The 25,145-nt window shown below is 38.6% G+C and overlaps 1 protein-coding gene across 2 annotated transcripts; it reads left to right on the forward strand.

Moving 5' to 3' along the window:
* Positions 1–1,226: 1,226 nt before the first annotated feature.
* kcnip1b (Kv channel interacting protein 1 b) lies at positions 1,227–24,787 on the forward strand. Of its 2 annotated transcripts, XM_005471936.4 has the most exons (9): positions 1,227–1,454; positions 1,853–2,082; positions 19,606–19,730; positions 20,887–20,956; positions 21,039–21,109; positions 21,204–21,311; positions 21,401–21,505; positions 22,387–22,449; positions 23,215–24,787. In XM_005471936.4, exons 2-9 carry the CDS (start codon positions 1,995–1,997, stop codon positions 23,260–23,262), a joined length of 678 nt encoding a protein of 225 aa, XP_005471993.1. In that variant the 5' UTR covers positions 1,227–1,454; positions 1,853–1,994; the 3' UTR covers positions 23,263–24,787. The 2 variants fall into 2 exon arrangements, with proteins under 2 accessions (XP_005471993.1, XP_003450536.1); XM_003450488.5 differs by lacking the exons at positions 1,227–1,454; positions 1,853–2,082 and adding an exon at positions 13,822–14,252.
* The last annotated feature ends 358 nt before the right edge of the window (positions 24,788–25,145 follow it).

The following is a 25,145-nucleotide window of genomic DNA, read 5'->3' on the forward strand; positions in this document are numbered from 1 at the left end:
TATTGTAGCAATCTATTGATGATGACGTTTAGGATGAAGATAGTATCAGACAGAGACTCACAACAATATTCCACTGACCTTGGAAGATAAATAGAATCTGTAAACATTAAATAAAGACGAGACAGGATGGGGGGGAGAAACATAGACAGAGGAAGTACTGCGTCATGCTCTCCCTGAGCATTTCCCCAGGTCACTGGAGTGAGAAACATAAAGCTCTGTCTCCAAAAGCAAACTCCCAGGCTTACATAACCTGTTTTGGAGTCATTTGGAGATAGGGTAGACTACTGTGTGCTGCTTGCTTAAAAGTGAATTTGGCACAAAGCGTGGTTCTGTCTCAGCAATGATTTATTCTCATTTCTGATAGAAGTTTGATTAAGAAAGTGACAAAAACGTGCATGTATTCTGTGCATGTTACTCTCCATATTGGTAAATGATAAACACGATGAAGGTGATTAGGTAATAGTGTTCTGGTATAGCTACTGTTTCATTATACATTTTAATGTCATTTCCTAATTCAGTTTTATTCCATCCATCTTTTTTACTTTGAATGTCACTTCTTGAATTATTTGTTTCATGTGGTTGCATGGTATTTAATTTAATACATTCTGGGAAACCTTATAACACACGAATGCACAATATCATCTTCTCATCTTCCTACCTGTTTACACAAAAAAACAATGTTTAATGGGTATGGCAAGGTTTATGATAATAATATTTAAACACTTTATTATGCTGAATAAAAAAGCATCACTTTTTTAATAATTCAAAAAGCTCAATGGAAATAACTGAATTAAATAAATCAGTTGTTTGCAAGGTCAAAATAATAGTATTTCACATACAATCAAAATTTCAGGCTTAAGTCTTGGCTTCATGAAGCACAGATGTGCTTTAAAACACATTCCTGATGTTTTATTAGGAAAAGGTTACATTTTAATACACTGAATGTAACTGCAGAGGACCAAGAGTGCCCACTTTAATATAAATCACTCTGTTATTGCAACATGGAGAGGATCCTGAATGAGAAAATCCTTATGGAACCTTTTATAGATTGAATTAGTGCTCCGGTTATAATCCACCATGCTTAACCTTCAGTTGTTTCTTTTGATTGATTCAGCCCAGTTTGTGTATCTTGCAAATATATAGGATCAAGAAAAAGGTAAGATAAAGCACATCAACCAGACTAAGAGCAGAATGTGAGACAGGAGGAGGGAGCATCGAGGAGGCAGGGTGGGTATAGTGGTGGCTGCTGGCGCTCTCTGCAGTACAGATCTGCTGAGAGCACCAGAGCAGAGCTCCTCCACAGATCACAGCCGCAGGGTTCCCACTGCAGTTTAGAGGGAAACCTTACACCGAAATATTATACGAGAGGACAACAGTCAGAACAACTAAGAGGACAGAAGGTAAAGGAAAGTGGAGGACAAGAAAAGAAGTGATGAAACAAACTGACAGAGGAGGTAAGAAGCACTGCACGAGGTTTTCTGCTCTTTCTTGGACCGACAGAACTTCCAGGGGAGCGAAGCGCTCCGTGTTCTACTTTTAGAGTCCATTTAATTATTTATCTTCTCACTTATTTTCGTCTGTGAAAAGCAACTTTGCTTTTTAAAAAGTTTAACGTAAAGGTCTGAAGCCAGAGAAAAAGGAAATGTTGAACATTTTCTTGTTGTTTGGCTACTGCTTGTGTATATTTGTGTGTTTTTCTTTTGAGTGTTTTTGCATGCCTTTCTGAATGAGAGAGTGGAACACGCCTGAGTGCTTTAGGTACTAATGTGTGACAGCATATTGTAAGTAAAATTCAATGTCCTGCACATAAGCTGTGGAACAAAGGCTTAATCGTATCCCTTTTCTTCACAAGGAGCCGCTTGAAGGACCTCATGATGTCACATGAAGCAGATTCGTTTTTGTGATAAGGATCACGGGCAACATTAAAGAAGTTCAAACATTCCTTGAGATATATTGAAGAAAGTCTACCCATCTGCCACTGCATCTACCTCAGGATGGCTGGCTGTACCAGCCGCTGCAGACAGGGGGTGCTCAAATTAATCCAGTCCCTGCAGAGATTGGTCTCAGGAACCCTCACAAAAGGTACTTTGTACTGATGCACTCACATATTCTGAGCCTCTTGAGTGTTAGCTAACTTAGATACAGTGAGGTCTTATGGGTACTCCTGTGTATGCATGTGAATTCAGTTCAATTCCTTTTTCTTTATGTGGCAGCACATCACAAGATAGTTTATTATTGTCTTTGAACAGTTAGGCCAAACTTCACTTGATATAGAAAAATAATTATTCCCTATCACCAAGCACTTGGCAAAAAGTGGATGGATGTTGGACATTTTCCACCGCCACTCTCTCTCGCCCCCTACAAAGCAATGCTTTGATCAACTTAATGTTGTCTTCCTGCAGTTGATCTAAAATAATTTGCCTATTTTCTGATATCCTGTTTGTTGTACTTTATATCAGTGATAGATTTCAGCTGCATTCTAATAGCACTCAGTTTTGCTTTAATTAAAGAAGCTCAAAGATTCTTTGAGATACATTGAAGAAAACCCACCCATCTGCCCCTGCCTCTACCTTTCTCAAGTATAATTTATACTTCTGTGTTAAACGTAATGTAGAGCCTATAACATAGCTTATAAAAGCGACAGATGCTGTTGCCGCGGTGTGCCCCATTTGCAATTTCACCACCAAAACATCAGTTGGCGATGGTGTTGATCCATTCTCTCCAGTCAATTTAAGAAATGGTGGCAGAAGAAGAATTATCCAGAAATGAGCAGGACAAAGTGACAGTGCAGATCACATTGCAGGTGTAATCGATGCAATATGTAGTGACATTCCTAAGGAGGGGCACATCAGCTTACAGAGTAGGTTACGGTGTAGGTTATGGTGCAGGGTTTCAGAAAGGATTGTGGTTATAGCGTACCTACGAAACATAATTCAGTAGCCACATGTAAAACACAACAGGAAATAGCTTGCTTCAGACTTATTTGTACTACTGGAAATACTTCGTGTGGGTTGTGAAGAAGCCGCCTGAATAGACTGCTCAGGAGACAGCACAACTTGGATGCCGCTGTGTGTAGCCCACAAATCAGTTGTTTGTGACACTGTCCCCTGGTGACAGGAAACAGCTACAGCATGTAGCTGACAGTCTGCAATTCTTTCCTGTAGAATCTGCAAAACCCTAGGACCAACACAAACCCATGTTTGAGCCATTTGGCTAAGCCTGGTGGGGTTTTGTTTTGTTTTGTTGCATACAACCACAGGTTTCCTAAATCTTTCACACTGCATAGCCAAATACCTACCTAAATGGGGTGCCATAGTCCTAACAAGGCTCAGGCCTGCAGTGCGTATGTGAAAGTGGTTGTAGGCTCAAGTGTTGGAATAAGAAGGCCTATAGGAGAAAAGAAGAGCAGTGAGAAACAGCCAGCAATCAATACTGGGCAGGTTGGTGAGGCCAGTAGCTGCAGATCCAAAACTTGCGGCCAAGAAGCCAGAGATACTTGCAGAAAGGTGCAAAGAGAAAATGCAGTAGAGAGAAAACACAGAAATGAAATGCAATGATGGCATAAATGAGTGCCTGAAAGTTCATATTAAGACTGTAATAGGATTGTTTTTGTGACATAGATTTAATTTGAATTCCACCATTGAGCCATTGTGTGGTCTATTTAGCAAGAGGCACATGTTCTGTCACTGTGTCTTTAAAAATTACAAAGCTTTTGCTTTGCTACAGTTGCAGGAAAGAGTTTACGAATCCCTTGTACTTTTTTTTTGTTTAAATTTCTGCGTTAATATGACCTAAGCATAAAAGCTGTAAAAGCTGATAAACCAAACCAAGTTAAGGAAATAAAGCAAACATTTTGAATGTTGCTATTTATTCACACAGCTTTATGTAACTGTCTGGAACATGGGAACTGATACACTAGAAATGTAACTTACACATTTAGCCCTACATGTCATATATTTCTTCATTCTTTTTAAATCATTCTTCAATCTTTGATCTATGTATGACGTGTTGCTAAATTACATTTTCGTAAAGTGTCTTGCAAAAAAAACTAAATGATACTAATTTAGTGTTACTTATAGGTTGCATGAAAATGCTGTGTTTTTTACTGTGTTAGCTTACTGTGCTGAAGCATAAACGTCACCACAGTACTGCATGTGTTTACAGTTGGTATTGGCTTAGGTAAATCAAAATTTTGAATTTGAGGAAGTCAACATTTTGAGATTAATTGAGGACCACCTACAAAAAAAATTGACCTTCCATGAATTATGTGACTTATCTTTAGCTAATATGATCACCGGGTGCCCTAGGGTTTCCCCCACCTGCCAAATTCCATTTTAATCCTTGAACTAATTCCTGAGCAGTTGTTGATGCTCAGCAGGCTAGAAAAGGTTACAGAGCCAGTTCTAAAGTGACTCCATTAATCCACAATAAGAGACTGTGTACAAGTGGAGGAAAATTAAGACCATTATAACCCACCACAGGAGAGGTTAATTAACATATACCAATTCAAGAAAATGATTTAATTTCACCATTGATGGAATCATGTTAATAAGAATTGTACAATTTCACACTTTCAACTGTGGAAAACTGTCAGTATTTCATTTGGACATATCTGCATACCTTTAATTTTTATCTACATCTAGTAAGCTTCGCTATAGAGACTCACATGTGCAGAAAAACACAAGTAAAAAAAAAAACCCAGGAAATTCTCCTTCTTGTATGACATGCATACTTTGGGTGGCTTTGAGTTGAATGAATAGGTCATTTAACTCTCATCTGCACATAGCTCACAGGCAGAGGCTGTGGTGTACTCTAAACTTCTTGTATTCATCATGCTTTAGTGCTTGTTTGCTTTTTCTGCCCCTCTCTCATCTCATAGTTAAAAAGTTACTTTTCACCTAAGCTGCAAAAATCAAATGCTGAGTCACAAAGTCAGAGTGCAGCTGCGAGTCTGTCACGACTGAAAAAACACACACTGTACTGCTCTCACTTTCAGAAGAACCTGTGGTCTGATATAAATTTAAAATTCACCCTACGCACATGTATGGAGCATAAAATATTTGTGCAGGTGCAGGCAGCGCTTCATTTTAACACTTGCTGTGGGCCACAAATTCCAAATTTATGTATTTTTACCACTTTTTGACTTTTCCATCTAGAAGTATTTGGATACTCTTACTATGTACCTCTAAATTATTTGCAGCCATAAGCACTCTGAGAAATTGATTTTTCACAGGGCAAAGAAAGGAACTTGCAAACTGAGAAACACATCAGAAACTGTCAACAAACTGACAATGACAGCATGATGCCTGAACTGTACATTTTTACACATAAACAGCTACTATCTTGCATAATGAAGGATGAGTCTGTTGACACATTTCCCACAGCTTGTGTTACCAATGTAAATATGCATTTACAGGAGCAACAAGTTCAATGTTTTGCATATTAAGCAGGAATCCAGCCAGGCTTATCTTACAAAGTACTTACTCTGTTACATGTGCAGTGTTTGTCCAGTGTTTTTTCATCTGTAATGTTTAAAAAAAAGAAGAAAAAATAGTATGTAAATCCTTTGTAACCTATGTGATATTAACTGGTGTTTTAGTCAGCCGCTGAGCTATTCTAGAAATAATCCAACCTACTCATGGCAGTGAGTAGGCTGACTATCTAGGTCATGCAACACAATTGCATACCGTAGCTATTTGACTGAAACAATCCCAAACCTACTTTTTTATGGTTAGGAACTAATCCTTTACCAAAGGAATGAAGGATTACAGTTTATAGCAGACTAAATGGGGAAACGGTTATCAAGATGATATCTGGTTCTCTCATTATTTGTAGATGTTAGTTATATTTTTCTTTGTATTCTTAAAGATGCGTAATTGATCAAATGTAATGTAAATTATGTTGAGCATCCACTTGCTTGATACTGTGCATCTGGACATTTGTTGTGTCTGCCGAAAATGTTCTATTGTGCTTCGCTGACCTTTACTGACTTAAAGTTAAGATGCGTGTGCAATGGGCAGCACAAGGGCCGAGTCTTCATTTAGCTTCATAATTAAATGTCACAGAGTTAATTAAGAGCCACTAGTCAAAATACATTCAAGTGGTCTAAACTGGGATTTAATAAATCTATGATTTTACGCCACAGTGGGATTTTTAAACCATTGGAATTTTTACATTTATACAATGTTAGTTTCTCATTTCCATTGCTCAAGATGAGCAGGCACAACTATCCATACATACATGCATACAGCCATCCATACATACATTTTCTTCCACTTATCCAATTCAAGGTCAAAGGAGGACTGATAACAAAACCTCATTTAAAGCATCATTGGAATTAATTTGATTTTAATGCTTACATGGAGAGGGTTGATCTTGCAATGTGCGGTTACAGCATGAAGAAACAAAGCCTTTTCTAGCTTTGAGCCCTTCCTCTGCACAGTTTGATTATAATAAGATTTCACAACGGCGCTTGCTTCCAGATTGCGGCAGAGGAAGACCACATTCTAAAGTATGCATGGATGAAGACATGGAAACGTGCGCACATGTTCACATAAACATTCACACACAAGCAAGCTATTTAGGCTTTTTTAAAACAGTCATATGCTTTGTTGTTTTTTGCATTTTTCCTTGCATACAATATAGACTAAAATGAACTGTCTTATCTTTACTCTTATGCCTTAAGTCTTATTAAGTTCAGCAGCATGCATATTCATCCTCAGACCTTTAAACATTGCAAACCGAGTGAGGATACAGTAGTTATGATATGCCTCGGGGCCGTAGCTGACTTACTGTTATTCCTGTCCCTAACATTACATTACAAATTCCTTTATGCTCTTTACATAGTGCTTTCCTTGTAAAAATAGTTTCCATGTGAAGATACAGAGGAGTAGCGCTATAACTTATTACAGCAAGCTTCAGTGTTTTGACAGTTGCTCTGACCTTGCATTCACGTTAGTGCACATTTGAAAATGGCTGTCCTCCCTGTTGTTAAGAGACAGCGACCTCTCACAGCACATTTTAAAAGCAAGATGGCAGAGTGCAGCCTCAAACATTCAGCTAGAGGCAACTTTTTCGAGTTTTACACCACATGAGACATCAGCTAAAAGGCCTCAGACAAATATACTTGTGAGGTATATTTTGAGTGAGGTATATATATTTTGCTCTGACGTACTGATGTTGTAGTGCAACAAACCTAATGGGAAATCTGATGCTGTGCATTACCTGCTAAAGTAAAGAAAAACCTCTTTTTAAACTGACGGGACTTTGACAGAATGACTGGACGACAAGGAAACTGGAAACTGGAACACACCGATTTAATTTTATTAAGGACAACTTTTAACAAATACTACTTCAACGTTTTTTGTGATGTGTTGTTTAACCACAACAGCAGACATACAGTGTAGCTTTAGGCAAAAATGTCTGTGTTTTTAACCTTGAATGTATTTAAAAGAATTTCACAATTAAAACAGTATCATTTCTAAAATACCACAAGACCACTCCCAAATCTGAATGGTAAAAAAAATAGATTCAACACTACCCTATCAATCTGCATGAAAATATATATCCTCTATTTCAAGATAAAAATTGTGGCATTGTTGTTTAAAGCAGGTGTCTGAAATGTTCCTGCTGTTTTTGTAAACAAGCAAAGTTTTGTACCTATACAACAATCTCTTTTAGATCGCTTGAAAGAATTAAAACTTCCATCCTTTGTGCATGATCCATCTCTATCAAGTTTCCTGAAATTCAGTTAGTGTGTAGATGTAGGCTGTAGGTGGGTTTGTGGTTGCTCATCTTTTTTTTAAGACGGAATAGACTCCACCCATTCCACAGCCTTAGGTAGGAAGCTGAAATGGATGGATAGATGGAAGCATGGATGGATCATTTGCAACCAGCTTCTTCCCTGTAAGCATGTTTTCAATGAGGTCTGTTGTTGTAATTGTTCGCCAACACTCACACAGTAAACTACAGAGTTTATAGTTTACAATATCCACAGCTTACTATGGATCTAGCAGACTATACCCATAAAATTAAATTTCCCATTATATTCAAAATCATGCAGTAAAGATTATCTTTATCCCAACTTCAACATCTACTTTTAAAATTTAGTTCACATCATGCAATCATGCAAATTGACAATCATCTTTGTTTAGATATGGGAAACTAGACACAGCTGGGGAAACACATGATGCATGGTTCAACAAACAAAATAGCTTTATACTATCTTTTGTGTAGACCAAGGTCCTGAAAACAGGAAGAGTGCAGGTAAAGACAGAAACCTTCCTACCCGACCTCATGCTGCACCTGTCTCTCACTATTACAAGTCACATGTGTCCTCTAAGAGCATAACCTTGCAGCAGTGGTTCTGTCACCACACACTGCAGAGATAGATTCAAATCTATGGCTCAAGCTCTTCTAACATAGCATCTATTTTGTTTAAAACTGCATAAGAATGATCTGGCATTAAGCTTCAGTTTTATAACCGTTTTCCTTAACAAAATCTTTCTCCTCTGATTCTCTTTCCCTTTTTTATGGCTGTAGAATCAGTGGATTGGAGCTGACAGTGTGTGTCTCTGCTTTTAATTTTTTACATCACCTCACTACATACTTTTATGTAACCGTCTTCTTCTAGATTTATTTTTATCTCTTGCTCTTTCCTCCTCTGTGGGTGTGTACGTCTTTCGCCCCCCCATTACTCCTGTCCAGCCACGTTGTTTTACTACTTGGTATTTATATACAGAATCTCCTATGGTTAGATGGCTATTCGATCCAGCGAACAGTAGGTTATGTTTGCTCAGCGACACTTCTGTGGAATTCATCTTTCATGTTCATATTTAGTAGTTCCCTGAGGATTTTTGCACATGGTGCATTCAATCAGGAGCAAAACTTGTTTTGAAAGGCGAAATGAGCTGCCGCTTGCATCAGGAAGTATTACGCTCTGCTGCCATCTGTCGTTTAACAAGTAACACCACAGCATTAGAAACTTGAGCTCATGTGTTAGATTTCTCTGCTGCGAAAACTTAACCCTCTAATGCACTTTGTATCATATCTGATACATGAGTTTCTGAGACCTCTGTCTCATCAACATGATCAATACTGCCATAATTTCAAAATGTTATGGACAAAATTCTTTTTTTGTCTAAAATTAACATTGTTGTTAACAAAAAGTTGCCAAAAATCTCCAATGTATCAAATGCAATATAAAAAAAAAATATAATGAATATATAATAAAAATATATCACACAACATGATATAGCAAAATGATTTTTGTGAATTTTGTTATAGGGGTTATTAAATATCTCAGTTCCAAAAAATCAGAAATTTCTGGCTATTTTTTAATGGGTTTTGTGTTGCAGGGTTAAAAACACTTTGTAAGAACATTCACACTAAATTTGTGACTGTCTGTTTTTAAGATGCTTGGTGCATTTTCGTTTTTTTTATTATTATTATCTAGCCTCTTGAAATAAAGCATCATTTTGCACTCACAGATAACGTAATACACATTTCAAAGTGGCAAAAAGGAGAGCTGTGGGTACTTTGTTTCATCATTCTCAATTGCTCGCCTAAAGATTCAAAAGCTAACAAATACAGGTAAATCAAAAAGATGTGATGGAAGCCAAAGCAGCTTCATTAATGGTGAATGCATAATATTAAACACGATTAATAAAAATGCATTCAAATTTAGTACATATGATAAATAGTCTTCATCAATAATAATTGTATCATGCATTTTAGTTTATTAGTTACAATCTGATCTTTGTTATCACATCTGATAACAAACAATAACAATTACATCTAGATGACACTGGCATACTTAACATTTTATTCACTATATTATGAATTTGTTAACAATTTTCAAATGTTACTGAGATTTGTTATATAGCATTCATTACCGATAAGTGACTCCAGTCTCAGGGTTTGGATTACAATTAGCATTATTTTGTCAGAGATACACATAAATTGTCCTTTAGCAGCAAGGCTGAGCCACAGCTTTCTAATAAGACACGGTCTTCAAGCTTGGTTTTTCTTAAAACTTTAAAAGTTAAAGCTTAAATGTGTATTCTTATATTAATAAATAGTTATTATAATAAAAACAAGCTTTAATCATCAGTCAAACCTTCAAAATGATGCCATTCAATTAAGCTTTACATGATGCATTAAACCAGTGATTTCCATGGTGTAGGCTGATGGCATCTGGTGGGCCATGAAGGTACTGCAGGTGTACAGGTCCGTCCATCCATCCATCCATTTCATTTTACTTTACAACAAATGCATTTCTAATTCTTAATTTTTATAAGAGTTCTACAATTAGAAGATAGGATTTATATGTAATTTTTAAAGTATCTCCTTTTAAACATTTGTATTATTCTATATAAAAAATAAACATACTTACTTTGAAATCGTATGAGACGGCTTCCTGAGATTATTCTATTAAAACGCTCCTTATGGAATCCTAAAGAATCATTGTAAGTCAGTCTATTATATTAATAATGGCATTAATAATAAGTAGTATGTAGTTGTTTTAACAGTAAAATATATATTACCCATTTATGTTTAGTTTATTTGGTTTTGTGTTTCATAAGAAACAAAAGTAATTAATATACACAAATTTACATTTAGGGAAAGTGAACTGCTATACTAGTTTCAAAAGCTGTTGTGTAATAATTGCCATCTCAGTAGTAGCTCTAAAAAGGACACAACTGAATGTCAGGTTAAAGAAAGAAGCTGAGACGAAACAATTTAAAGATGCAAGTTCTTGCATGGTCAGACTAGAAAGCCACACGAGGTCTGAAACTGCTGTCTCAGCCCACTGGAGGGAAAGTGATTCCCATCCAAACATCATTTGGTTCACTTGATTTACATGGCAATTGCAGGACTTTTTAAGGTTGAAATAACTGTTAGAGGAAGTAGTAAGAGGAGTTTAATGATAACGATGAGCTGCTTTTTGTACATGGATTTTGGACATGCATTCATACAGAATACCAAAAGCAGAGGGAGCAATGAAACACTTTGGGAAATAAAAGGACACATGGCAGTGGAAAGAACAGGCTTTCATGTGCACTATCATTATTTGCATTCAAATTACAGGATTTTTTGTGAATGTGTTATTTTAACTAGCCACCCAACACACAATCCACCAAATCCCTACAGCACGTCTGATAGTTGATGAATCCTCAAGAGGACTGGCCCATGTTGGGCTGCAATGTGTATGTGTGTGGCAGTCAAGGGCAGAGCCCCTGGCAGGTCAGACCCCAGCTGCTGAAAGTGGTTGTTGGGACATGGAACATCACCTCACCGTAGGGTAAGGAGCTTGAGCTCTTGCAGTTCAGAGGCACTGGCTAGATATAGTGGAATGCAACTCAATGCCCAGGTTAGTTCTGGATGTCAGGATGGACTCTATTCCAATCTTAGAGACCAGAGGCAGGGGTGTGTATACTTATCTCTTGGGTTTGCTCTATGTATGCTGGGTTTTTCATAAGGGAACCGTGTAATTTTCAGAAAGCATAAAGGGATTTTTTAACTGGGACCAGGAGCAACTAAATCTAAACACACAGTATAGGCAGTTATAGTGCACAAATGTGCCTCGTGCTTTGCTCAGGGCATACTGGCATATGACCAAAAGAGCAAACAGTTGTTTCAGCTGTGTTTCAGAACCAAAGATAACACCTTGCTCATCTCGCATTTTTATTAAAAAAAAAAAACACTAACCAAAGTAGAAACAGAAAACAAAATTACTGATAAAATCATAAATAATGGCTGATTAGTGTACAAGGTCCAAGTGTGTCCTTCCCATTGGTTGTAGAAGGGGTTGTATGTAAATTAGAGAAAAGATTCTGAAGAGATTATGAAGCCAGACTGCAATGCAGTGTCCTTGAATGTCTGTCATAGTGCAGGGTGATATGGTGCACTAAGACTGTTCCAGATGGCAAACATCTGTCACAGGGATTACACCGGGTTACTTAGTAATCAGAATACTTAATTTCCCATCGCAAGTGTGTGAGTGTGACTGTCTGTATGTCAGGCAGGTTATTTTTGGTGAAGATTATAAACGAGTTTGAAACATCTGTGACACAGTTTACAAATTCTTTATGCTTCCTGATTTATCCAAGAAGGAAAAATAATGACTACTGCATTGAAGAAGGCAGAGAAATCATTACATGAAAGTCACTATACAAAGTGACTATATTTGAATGGATGAAAAATGTAGGACAGATTCTTTATATAAAACATGGCATTAGCCACCATGATGGTACTTAATGTTTTGCAGAATGCCTCTCGTTCAGCTCTCACCATCTTGGCTTTCTTGATTTCAGACATCAAGTAAGCAGTAGATCTTGTTAACCCCCAGCCCCATTCATTGTACAGTCGCTTATCTTATTGACTATATAGTGATGATCATCTATTTTCCTCGAAATTAGATCATAGTTTACAAAACACACATCACTGTGTATTCTCTAAAAGCTGGGGCTACTAATCTGGTTACTGGGGTTGTAAAGTAAGCAGTAGGGTCGTTTTCTCATTGACCGGCATGCAATCAGACTTATTTTTGGAACCAAAGTAGTTGCCCCTTTCTAACCTTAAGAAAAATGTGCCTTAAATTTGCTTCACTTTTCAGATCCAAAGGCTACATCCATCTAACTTCAGAGATCACCTAAGTTGAGAGAAGTTTAAATTATTTTAGATGCATGACTTCATCTTTAATTATTTAGTCCATGTTAAGTTCTTTTTCTCAGCACTACCCAGGGAATCACAGGTCAGCATAGGCCATACATGCTCTCACACACACAGAAACTCAACTGCACAGCTGATCTAGTGTCAGGCTCCAGAGTTTTGGTGTGTAGGTTGTAAATAATAATCTATACTCCCATACAGTGTGGATTTGGTCATCATCATTATTATTATCATTTTTGCTCATGGATCTTGTTTTTACTACTCAGCACAGAACATATAGATGTCAACTTTCAAGAAACAAGAAAGCTGAAACAGCGCTGAAAAAATGTCTCTCCATGAATTTTTTAAAGTGTGAGAGGGTTTTCTGAACCTCGCGTGCACAAACACACACACACACACACACACACACACACACACACACACAAAGAAGGAGCGAGACAAAGGCAATAAATTTTTTGGTCGGCCGCCAGTAGAATATTTGATTGGATGGAATATCATTCACATTCTTTCTGTGTTCTTCTCAATGTTTTTACAAGCAGCTTACAAAGACTGAGCTAACTGCCCCTCAAGTAGCTTCCATAAACTTAGATCATTTGAATTCTCCTGCATAAATCCACAGTGAAATCTAAATTTTATGTTTTACGCATTAGCTATTTTTTGTTGCTTGTGTTGTTTGTGCTGCAATCCAGCAACCCTGTCTTATTTTCTGACTTTGGAGGAAAACAAGCATCACTCACCCCCACAGCTTTCCATCCCACGTTACACACAGTCCACTCTGCATGGATTCATTGGCACCATTGAATACAAATGTTCTTGTTTGTAGCACATTTGATTTGTTGTTTTTTTTAATATTTCTTCAAAATCTCACAATTAACTTTAATTCTTTCTAGATAGAGAAAAAGATGTGCTCCTTTATCCTGTGGTGAGTTAACATAGGCATGCACAAATGCCATCCCAAGTGGGCAGTCTTACATATAGCTACATCCTCATTATGGTACACACTTCGGGGAGCAAATTGCTCATTTGGAGTAGTAACCACTGGGTTGAGAAAATACACGTGTCTGCTTTAAATGAATGTTCTTCACCTGCCCCCCCGTTCACATGTCAGTAAGCGTTATTAGTGACTACACCACTCTACAATAACACAAGGGCATGAGGAGGCAGGGAGCTCGAAAGAGTGGGGGGGTAAAGGCTGACAGATGAGTAGAGTGAGGCACAGAACAGAGGGAGTGGCGCAAAGAGGCAGGAGCAGCTTGTGCGTGTGAGTGTGTGTGTGTGTGTTTGGAGACAGGGATCAGAAATTCAAGAGAGTCAGCTCAAAGAGGAGAAGCGTCCCCCGGTGCCAGATCTGGACCCAGTGAAAGGACTTGACGGGGGCAAAAAAAAAAAAAAATCCTGTAAGGTACAGAGCCGTGGAGGGAGACAGCGACAGGACGACAGGCTGACAAAATCGTGAAGTAAATAGAGGGACTATTACTCTCTGGGTTGTTTTGGCCGGCCTGGTTTCCACGGTGACAACATGGGTGCAGTGGTGGGCACTTTGACCATGCAAACCAAACAGAACAGGAGACCATCTAGAGGTACGTCGATGTTAGTCACAAAGAGAAGAGATGGAGATGAGACAAAAAGAGCAACAGAAAGCTAGACCAAACTGACAGTAACACTAAGATCGTAATGTTTGTACACCAGCTGCCAATCATGATATGTGTTTGTTTTAGTTATTTTCTTTGCTTATCCAATGCAAAGAGACTTTATGTTTTCACCCTGCTTTTGCCAAGTGATTTAATTAATTGAACTATGAAGTTAAAGGGAAAAAATAAGTGGATAATGAATCTTGAAAATGTTACATAGGTTTAATGAAGAGCCAGTAGTGCTGATTCTGTTTTCTCAAACAGAAATGTATAATATTTACTTCTAGAAGTGGCAGCAGTATTGTGGAGGGTGAAGCATCTCTCACTCACGTTCAGTGACGAGGTATAGCACTTGTACGGAGATAATGATTTAGAGACAACAGGAGGGCATGTAGTAAGATGTCCTTGAAAATAACAACAGCGCAAAATCACTGCTCTGTCTCTGCAATTATGCCTGTGTGTGTTTGGTGCATGCCCATCGAACGCGCCAGTGAGTGAGCGAAACAGAAACACGGAGGGAGCGGGGTTTTGGGCATTTGAATTAACACGCAGCTCACATATCATACCTCTCCCTGGCCTTATGCTTGAAAAGCCTGTTGTCATGGAGACTGGGTTGTAGGGGCATAAAGGGAGAGTGTGAGCGCACACTCCACCAGGGTGAATGATGAATTTATGGCAGCGCAAGATCGAGATTAGAACCATGAAAAGGCAGCAAAATAACGACTTTTTAAAAAGACATTGATGAAATGCCCCACGGTACGAGGGTAATGCTTTAAATGCAGATAAGATGAAACCGTTTGTCTGTTTTTTGATAAGAGCCTTTAAATAACCTTTCAGCAAAGCAGGTCATCTAGGGATTTTTTGTTAGCTCTAAGTAAGTGGTCTGTTAAAAAACGTGTTGTGGTGCCAGCTGTGAGGAGGTATGTAAGATAGAACAGATAAAGTCTGATCCTGTAGGGGATAAACAGGTACCACAGCCACACAAGAAATGAGACTCAGAGGTAAGCTACAAGTAGGATACAAAATAGAGCTATATCTAGCAATACTGCTCATCGCTGAGCATGCGTAAATGCTATATATACAAAATCATATAACTTCTTTAGAGAGGAAGAGGGCTTGTTATTTTCATCTCTCTAATGCCCTAATATAACTGGTCTATATTTAACCAGTATGGCCAGTTTGTGCTATACCTGATTTGTCTTGAAAAAGGTCCTGTATAAATTTTCAACAAAACTTTGAGGGGGGGGGGGGGCTGTCCACACAACACGGTAGGGGAAACAGTTCACCTCACTCTTCCTGCAGCATTCAGCACTTCCAAAGCCCAGTTTGTTTGGTTTTGCTTTGCTTGTACAAAGCAAAACCAAACAGCCTGCTGTGGATTTTGTGAGGAATCACGTAGGGGACTGTGATTTTGGCCCGACACAATGACTTCTTCAACTTTTGTCCTCATGGCTACAGACACCAGAAGGCTGCTGGATTAAAGAAACCAGATATAATCTGATAAGTAGCAGGCTTTAAATAAACTGGTAGGATGATTATATTTGGAACAAGGCTAGCCGTTTCCACCTGTTTGGGCGGTCGGCTGCTTGCGTGAATTAAAGAGGATGAATGAAGAACAAAGGGAAGAAGAAAGCAAGATCACGCCAAAGTCAAAGCATGCAGAACTGTATATATAAAGTGGCTGCCTTGATCTTGGTGTTTCCAAATCGGATGTGATGAGAAGGCAGATCTGAGGCACACTGCACACTCATATGGTAGCAACTTCCTAATCACAATATAACATCAACCTAAAGGACACACTTTACAAGATGATGTGATAGATCATGTTAGATTCAACTATGACTTGAAACTAGTGATTGAGACCATAAAGTTATCAGGAAAACCAAGAGCCATTTTCCCATAGACTTCTACACGACCTTCATTTTCATTAGTGCCGCAGTGTTTGCCACTGACTGCGTAACAAAGCTGGTACACGCACTTTCAATTATCAGCACCGTTTCAGCGTCTCACACCTTCTTCCATTACATGCTAATGAGTAATCACATGCACAGTAGTCGTTGCACCATTTATAGCAAGGCTCACTGCAAAAGTCTGCAGCATTTCTTTGCCTGAGTCTTACTCTGGCAATCAGATCATTCTGTTATATGATATGATATATTCAACAGGTTTTTGAAACCCTCAGGCAACATATTCTTTTGCTGACTGTGCTTCTGAGCCCAGTTCAGCTCTCGTTTCTTCTCGACGTCCACCATTATTCTGTGCTTTCCTATTTTGCCCTTTGCTGTTCTCCTTCTTGTCTCTTGTTTTTCTTCACGCTCTGCCACCTCTTCCTTCCTCTCCTCCCAGTCCTCATTGTCTCAGCTTTCTCTAATCAACACCTCTGCCTTTTCATCACCCTCATTCCATTTCATCTGTTTCTAATCACACTGTCACATTAACAGGAAAGAGAAATCAGCCCACAGGAAAGATTAGTCCACATAGGTGGAGTCTTAACAGCACCTTTGTCTTTCTGTTTTCATGTAACCGAGAGACTTTTAGTCACAGGAAAAATATATGTACAAATTGTGTTTGACACCTTTAAAAAAAAAAATCAGTTCATCCAGTATACCCACCACTCCTCACATTTATTATGGCTATCTATCTCCATGACAACATGAGTCAGTGGGTTGGAACTGGAGCTCAGAGGAAGATGGAAGGGAGATTGAGAGAAAGTAACGCATTATATGTTTGCATGGTAATGGACAGCATGCTATCTCGCCATTGGCAAATAGGCCATGTAAAAGTGACAGATTGGGGTAAGAGGGAACATGTGTGTCTCTAGTGAACATTTTATTGCTATAGTTTCCCAAGCATGTGGAAAATATCATTGAAATGACTACTCCCTTCAGTTTTTATAGCTGTGTCAACCATCCTGTCCAGATGTAAGCAGTATTTAAACCTTTAGTGCATGGTTTTAATAAATGAAACACAGGAGAAAATACAAGAGAATAAAGTTAGCGTCACAATATTAAACAGAAAGCTGACAAGTGCAACTAGCTGGCTAAAATGTTAGATTTAGCTTTAACAAGGGACTCTTTTAGTACCTTGTATCTACAAAGCTATTAGAAAACTAATGTTAGCTATCTATTAGAAATAGTAAACATTGTAACAGATGGGTGTACCTTCAGGGACATCCATTTTTAAGTCTTGAGATGAGCATTTTTGGTCTCACCATCTTGTTGTTTGAAACTGGAAGTGACAAGCAAGGGATGGATCTCACTGTGAAAGTGCACACTGATTGGCCAACAGCTTTTCAATCTTCCTCTACCAATGAACATACCATGAATAATTCTCCTTTCTGACACTAGAGAATAAAGAAGATAAAAACTACATAAAAGACTTTTAGCTAACAACAGTAGCAAGCCACTGTTGTTAGCTAAAGCACTTACATGCATAGTGATGTTACAGCTTTCTGAAAGTTTGTTACCTCATTTTACAGAAATGTAGTGGACTAAAACTGACATCCATCCATCTTCTTCATTTATTTAATTCAGGGTTGTGAGGGAGCTTGGAGCCTATCCTAGCCGTCCAAGGACAAAAGGCAGGGTACACCATGGTCAGGTTCTCAGTCTGTCACCGAACTAACACAGACAGAAAGACAATCGTTCTCACTAACACCTATGGGAAATTTAGAAGCACCAATTAACCTGACCCCACTAACTGGATGTCTTTGGATTGTGGGAGAAGCCAGAGAGTACTCAGAGGGAAGCCACACAAACAAAGGGATAAAATGCAATCAGCACACAGAAAGGCCCTGGCTAAATGGTGGATTGGAACCAGAACCTTTTTGCTATCAGGGAACAGCACTAACTAACACATTGCATATCCAACTACTAACCAGGCCTGACCCTGCTTAGCTTATGGTATGGACATAAGCTGGAAATTTGGCATTATCGACTTATTTGACATATTCATTCAGTATATGACTGTTAGGATCCCACAGTTTCACTACATTTCCTAGTCACAGGAGTTTCCTAGGAGTTTATTTCTCCTTAAAGTCACAGTTTTTCAGTTTAGAAATTCATAAAAACCTATTCTGGGTTCTATAATCAGTCTGTAGTCCATTTCACACAGAAACTTTAAGTAAGTTATTTTTCACTAGCAGACAGAATTGACAAGGATCGTCTCTCCCACTCAAAAGTCAATGAAGAGCCGGTAATTGCTTTCCCCCCTGGTGTAGGTGGGACTTAAATGAAGACTGCACCTGTTACAATTTACTGTTAGAGAATGTGGCTGCAGGCAGTTCTATAGCTGTGCCTCTTCTCCTGTTTCATGTATAAAATTTAAATTACAATGGCCTCTGGCATAATGATGTATGTTACTTGATACAGTTTCATTGTTGAGGATTAATCCTGACACCACTCATGAATGGGCTGAAATGAATGAGTCATCACTACCATCCAAAAAAAAGAAGAAGAACAATGTAGTCATGTTAATCTCCTTTTCTTGGTGTCTAATCGTCTGAACTGAGTCTGAATCCATTAGGAAGCTTATTTGTTCTCACATGTGTCATTTTCAAGTTAATAACATAGGTGACTGAGAAATTCTGGGAACTGATAGTGTGCTTTCTCCACACTTTTGTGTCAAAACAATTCATTCAAGGACATATCATCTAATAATAACTGCAGTCTCAACAATGCATTTCAAGCCACAGACCACCCTTTGTAAATAGGCCATCCCTATACCTCACACAAGGCTTCACACTTCAGATTTAATTCCTTCACCGGGGCCCACAAAAGCCACTGGGTGTTTTCTTCTGGATATTTGTTCATGTTTGTAAAGTCGCTGCTGGATGTTGGGATGTCAACGTTGCCCTGTAGCGTGAGATAGTCACAGTGACAAACACTTGCCCACAGCAGCATCTCTTCAGATCATTAACCACCATCCATCTCCACAGGACTGGGCACTGAGCACCATGTTGCCATTAATAAAATGCTTCAGCTCCCAAGGGGAAACCTAATTTGTCAAGTAGATGAAGTTCTCCTCAAATCCTTCCTTTGTTCTCTCTTTTTCCCTCATCCTCCCTTATTTTTCTTCTGCTTCACTCTCAAAAGCACTTTTTTATTCTCTTTGATCCCACAACATTCGTTGCCGACTTACCATTTTCAAGCTTCGCTGAGTCATCTCTTTCCTGTATTTAATAGCCATCCTATTTCTAAATCCTGAGTGAAACATACTGTTAAACACACAGTGTGTACATTTTGAGGCTCACATACATCTTCTTTTTTAAAACAAAATTCCTCTCCCTTACTCTTCCCCATAGATAAAACAGATGATGAGCTTGAGATGACGATGGTGTGCCACAGACCAGAAGGACTTGAGCAACTTGAAGCCCAAACAAACTTCACCAAACAGGAACTGCAGATCCTCTATCGTGGTTTTAAAAATGTAAGCACACACCAAGATATTGTTATTTTTAAAAATGCAGTCATACTAAAATACACTTTATTGCCAAAACTCTGTTCTATTCTATTCTAAGTATTCACACACCTGTCCAAAACACTGAGGCATTGAAGTGTTCCAATCACTTCCATGGCCACAGGTGTATAGCATCAAGCACATAAGCATGCAGATGGCTTCTAAAAATATTTGTGAAAGAATGAGCCGCACTCAGGAGGTCTGTTACTGTGCAAAAAGTCCAATTGTGAAATTTCCTTGCTACTAAATATTCCACTGTTAACTGCTAGTGGTACTATGACAAAATGGAAGAGATTGGGAATGACAGCAACTCATCAAGTGGTAATCCTCATAAAATTAGAGAGTGGGGTCAGCAAGGCTGAGGTGCATATGAGCAGAGGTCGCCAACTTTCTGTGGAATCAACTGCTCATGTGCTTCATGTGGCCTTTGCTCAAGAATAGCGCACAAAGCGCTTCATGTTCTTTGGACTGAGAAATCATGCTTCTCCAATCCAATGGACAATACTGGGTTTGGCAGCTGCCAGGAGCGCAGTACTTGTCTGACTGCATTGTGCCAAGTGTAAAGTTTGATGGAGGGGGGATTATGGTGTGGGGTTGTTTTTCAGGAGTGGGGCTCGGCCTTTTAGTTCCAGTGAAAGAAACTCAGTGTTGTGGGAACAGTTTGGGGATGACCTTTTCTGTTTCAACATAACTGCGCACCAGTGTGCAAAGCAAGGTCCATAAAGACATGATTGAGCGGGTTTGTTGTGGAAGAAGACTGGCCTGCATCTCAATCTAATCTCAACCTGCCAGAACAACTCTGGGATGAATTAGAGCAAAGAATGCAAGCCAGGCCTCCTCATCCAACATCAGTGTCTGACCTCACAATTGCACTTCCGGAAGAATGGTCAAACATTCCCATAAACACACTCCTAAGTCTTGTTGAAAACCCTTCCCGAAGAGTTTAAGTTGCTATTGCTACATAATATTAAATGCCATGCATTAAAAATGAGATGTCAGTTATGTTCATATGCATGTGAAGGCAGACGAGTGAATACTTTTGGCAATATGGTGCATGTGTGCATCACAGAATCAGACAACAAAATTTTCATTGAGTACAATAACTGTAGTCTCATTTCTCCCACAGGAATGTCCAAGTGGAGTTGTGAATGAGGAGACATTTAAACACATTTATGCACAGTTCTTTCCTCATGGAGGTAAAGTACACAGTTTTTAATCTTTTTTTGTTGCACTATGAAGCTTTTCTTTTTTTACAGTTTTCTTCTGTGTGTGTTACAGATGCAAGCATGTATGCACATTATCTGTTCAACGCCTTTGACACTGCAAACAATGGTTCCATAAAGTTTAAGGTACAAAAAATGGACAAAATGTTAGTTATTTCTTTAATTTTCTGCTCATTTTTTTAGTTTATGCTTTCCCTCTTCCCTGATGTATTTTGGACAGGATTTTGTAATGGGACTATCTATTCTGCTGAGGGGAACGCTAAGGGAAAAGCTGGAGTGGACGTTTCACCTGTATGACATCAACAGAGATGGATACATAAACAGAGAGGTGACATTGTGTTACCAAAGTTTTAACTGGGTTTTATTTGTTATCTCAGATCTATATCTAAGCATGACATGAATCTCCTGTTCTTGCAGGAAATGACTGAGATTGTGAGGGCCATATATGACATGATGGGCAAGTACACCTACCCTGCACTGAAGGGAGACGTTCCACAGCAGCATGTGGATGCCTTTTTTCAGGTTCATTTCAAATTCTAATTCAAATTTTATTTGTCACACACACAACCATACACAGTACGACCTGTGGTGAAATGCTTATTGCTCTGCAGTGCCCGACCATTAAATGACAGTAAGAACTGACAGTAAGATTTACAGATTACTACAAAATTTACAGATTTTAATTTAGAAATTTACAGTAAAAGAATGTGTAAATAATGATTTAGGGAAAAAAATATGAATAAAAAGAAATTCTAAATTATAAGAAGTGTGCATATAAACAGAGTGTGTGCGGTGATGCGACATGTGTGAGAGAGTCCAGTCCTACACCTGGTTCAGGGCCCGAATAGCCTGGGGGAAGAAGCTCCTCCTCATCCTCTCTCATTTGGTCTTAAGGGAGCGGAAGCGGTTCCCAGACCTCAACAGTGAAAAGAGTCCAATGTTGGGACGGGAGAGGTCCATCACAATCTTCCTGGCTTTAGTCTTGCACCGCTTGGTGTAGATGGACAGCAGGTCAGGAAGCTCTGATCGAATGACGTGTTTGGCTGAGCGCACCACTCTTTGCAGATCTTGTCTGTCAGATATTTCCCATCAGGACGCTCTGGTTGGTGCAGAAGTAGAAGTTCTTAAGCACCCTCATTTCAAATACAGCGCAGTATTAGCACAGTGACATCACTCGTGGAACATTTTATAAACCTTATGAGGTTTATAAACCCTAGTGTTTACGCATTATGAAGGAAAGCAGGCTTTTAATGTCTCTTGTCATAACCCTGTAACTTCCCAAGAAACCTTTGTTGGTTTATAGCAGCTTTGTAGTCATTATTAGGTTGTTTCATTAGCGTTAGGATGCAAGGCAATGCCATCAGAACAGAATGAACAAAAAAAAAATAACTGTTTCTCTACAGAAAATGGATAAGAACAAAGATGGCGTGGTGACTTTGGAGGAGTTCATTGTAGCCTGCCAAGAGGTCAGTATTCTTCTTCATGTGTTTTTGTCAAATGAATAGTTAAAGAATTAAAATATAATACTCACTCATACACACTCATTAAACCTGACCCAACAAGAAAAAAAGCAACTAGTTTCTTACTTCAGCTTGTTATTCTAGTCGTGAAACCACCACTACACTTGACTCAAACAGCCTCTCCTCCTCATTCATAAAGTGGTCTACGAACACTAACATTACGGCTAACAGGTGGATTCTCGCATTTCAGTGCAGCTAGCTAACAATGAAAAGCCACTTACTGTTTGAAAGACAGAGAGTGAATGTGAACAGTATATCCTGTGTTATTTAAGCATAAAACTAAAGTGACACTTTTAGATTGCTTTTTAGTTTTTGTTTCTTTCTTTTCCATTGAGTTATTGGTTATTTTACTAGTCAGCTAAAATAATTATTGTAAGTCTATCAGCAGCAACCAACTAACGCAGTGACATTATGTTATGTACTGGTGCAAGATGGCACTATACATGTTCTAAAAACTTTAAACACTTATTTTTTTTAAATCCAGCTTCACAGACATTGTTAAATCTGGCCCTTTTTTAGAGAAGGACTCAGTAGTGTATATTAGCCTGAATACATGCAGTGTTAAAAGTGTAAATAGGCCCACATAATTTCACCATTACTTAATTTTTTTATGTCAAAAGTCGCACACAAGAAAAACCACAATCCATCAGATGATTTCATTTCACAGACGGAGGTATTCAAAATAATTCCATACACTCTTTGTCTCAACAGGATGAAACTATGATGAGATCCATGCAGCTGTTTGAAAACGTCATGTAGAACAAGCGGAGAGGGTGGAGACAACCACATGGAAAAATGAGAGGGCTGAATGTGAGTGTGTGTGGATGCATATGTGCAGTACATCCAGTCTCTCCTCCTCCTCCTCCTGTTTTATCCAGCTGTGGTCAGGATATAGGCTGAATCCCCCACAATGACTTGTATGAAGGGACTGGACTGGGATGCTCTTTAGTGCTCCTGACGAGTTTCGTCACACAACACAAAGTGACTGATGTGACAGACATGGATTTTAACACATTCGTCTCTGTTCTGTCATGAAGACGAAGATTGGCCTGTTAAAGATGAAGCTGCTCATCCATTATGAGGCTGCTCCTGACCAGTGAAGGGCGATGTGCTCAAGAAGCTGAACATTTTATTTTATTTTTTGCCAAGAAGCAGTTGGGGTTTGTTTGTTTATTTGCTTTTTTTTTTTGGTTGTTTTTTTGCCAAAGTATGATTGCATGCTTGTTTTATTTCCAAACTTTTTGACAGATTTGACCATAAGTAAATCTATACTTGTGTCTCATGCATCTTGTGGTTGACAGATATGAGATATTGCAAATGTTGTACGTTGGTTTCACTGATGCGGTGACCCTTGTAAATTTGTGATGACCTGGATGTCGCTTGTGTGCTGAGTCTGTGTTATGCTCGTCTGTCCAAAACTTACAGTACAAGTCAAATAATTTTAAAGCAGCACATTTCCTGGGTCTTACATGGTGTGTGTGTGTTTATCTTTTCTTTTCTTTTTTAGTGAAAAAGAAACCGATTCATTCTTTTTTCATATTTTCATCTGCTGCTTTCCTGCTTGTGGTCAAATTGGTGTATTGTCAAAAATGTTTTTTAAAAAAAAAGATTGAAAAAAAAACATGAATACGTTTTAGACATAATTATGAAATACCCGCAAATCAAAGATGTTGAAGAAGAGGCTTATTAGATGTTTATTTGCACAGATGACAGGTAATCGAGGCGTGAGTCTCAGATGGAAACAGCGATGTTACAGAAGAAGTTTTGTCCAAAAGACATCACTGTGTCAGAAAAAGCGAGACGTTTGCTGCTGGTCCATTCCAGCAAAGAACTGAGAAAGCTTCTGATAATCTTGCAGGGAAAACCCGCTGAATGTCAGCTTTGGAATGTGATATGACACTGAGGACAGCTCCACTTGTAATAATGAACATTTGGCACTGTGTCCTCCATCCAAACAAGGACAGTGATGTCACACTGACGTAAACGGTACACAGAAAATAGGTTTTTTCTGCAGCAGTAGCCCGCTGAAGGTTTCCTGTGAGTCGTGGTGTGTTTAAATGCGCCACCATAATAGAAAACTCGCAAGACTATCGTAGTTTAGGCACTAAAATATTCATTGCTGTTCTTTTTCGCAGTCATTAGAGAGGCTCTTTTGCTGCACCGTGCGACCGTGTGACATCGCAGCCTCAGGTCTCGGAGATCTTATTTTGGAATCAGATTATTAAATCTCACCAACAGGTTCATTCTAAGCCATATGAATAAATGTGTCAATTCTTAAATTTGACTGGTGTGCCTTTTTGTATGCTTTTAAAAAAAAATGTAATGATCATTAGAGCAGAAACCTACATAAATGAGTGAAGAACACAAAAACACAGTGCAGGCTCTAAGGAGTCACTGAAAAATTTAATGAGTATGAAAACTGTGTGAATCATATGCCATGACATTTGCAAGTCCTCAGACTTGAACCTGTTTTGGTCATGTTAAGTTAATTAGATTTTTCTCTCTTCTTACCCGTCTGTATTGATTTAGCTCAACTATTCAAACTGGGGAAAAAATCTGAAAAAAAAAAAAACATTTTTGGTGAAGAAATTGCCCATCTATCAACTATTTGCTGCTAACTTCTTGGCATTTATATTATAAGT

This window comes from Oreochromis niloticus, linkage group LG10, assembly GCF_001858045.2.
Source record: "Oreochromis niloticus isolate F11D_XX linkage group LG10, O_niloticus_UMD_NMBU, whole genome shotgun sequence".
Taxonomy (NCBI): Eukaryota; Metazoa; Chordata; class Actinopteri; order Cichliformes; family Cichlidae; genus Oreochromis; species Oreochromis niloticus.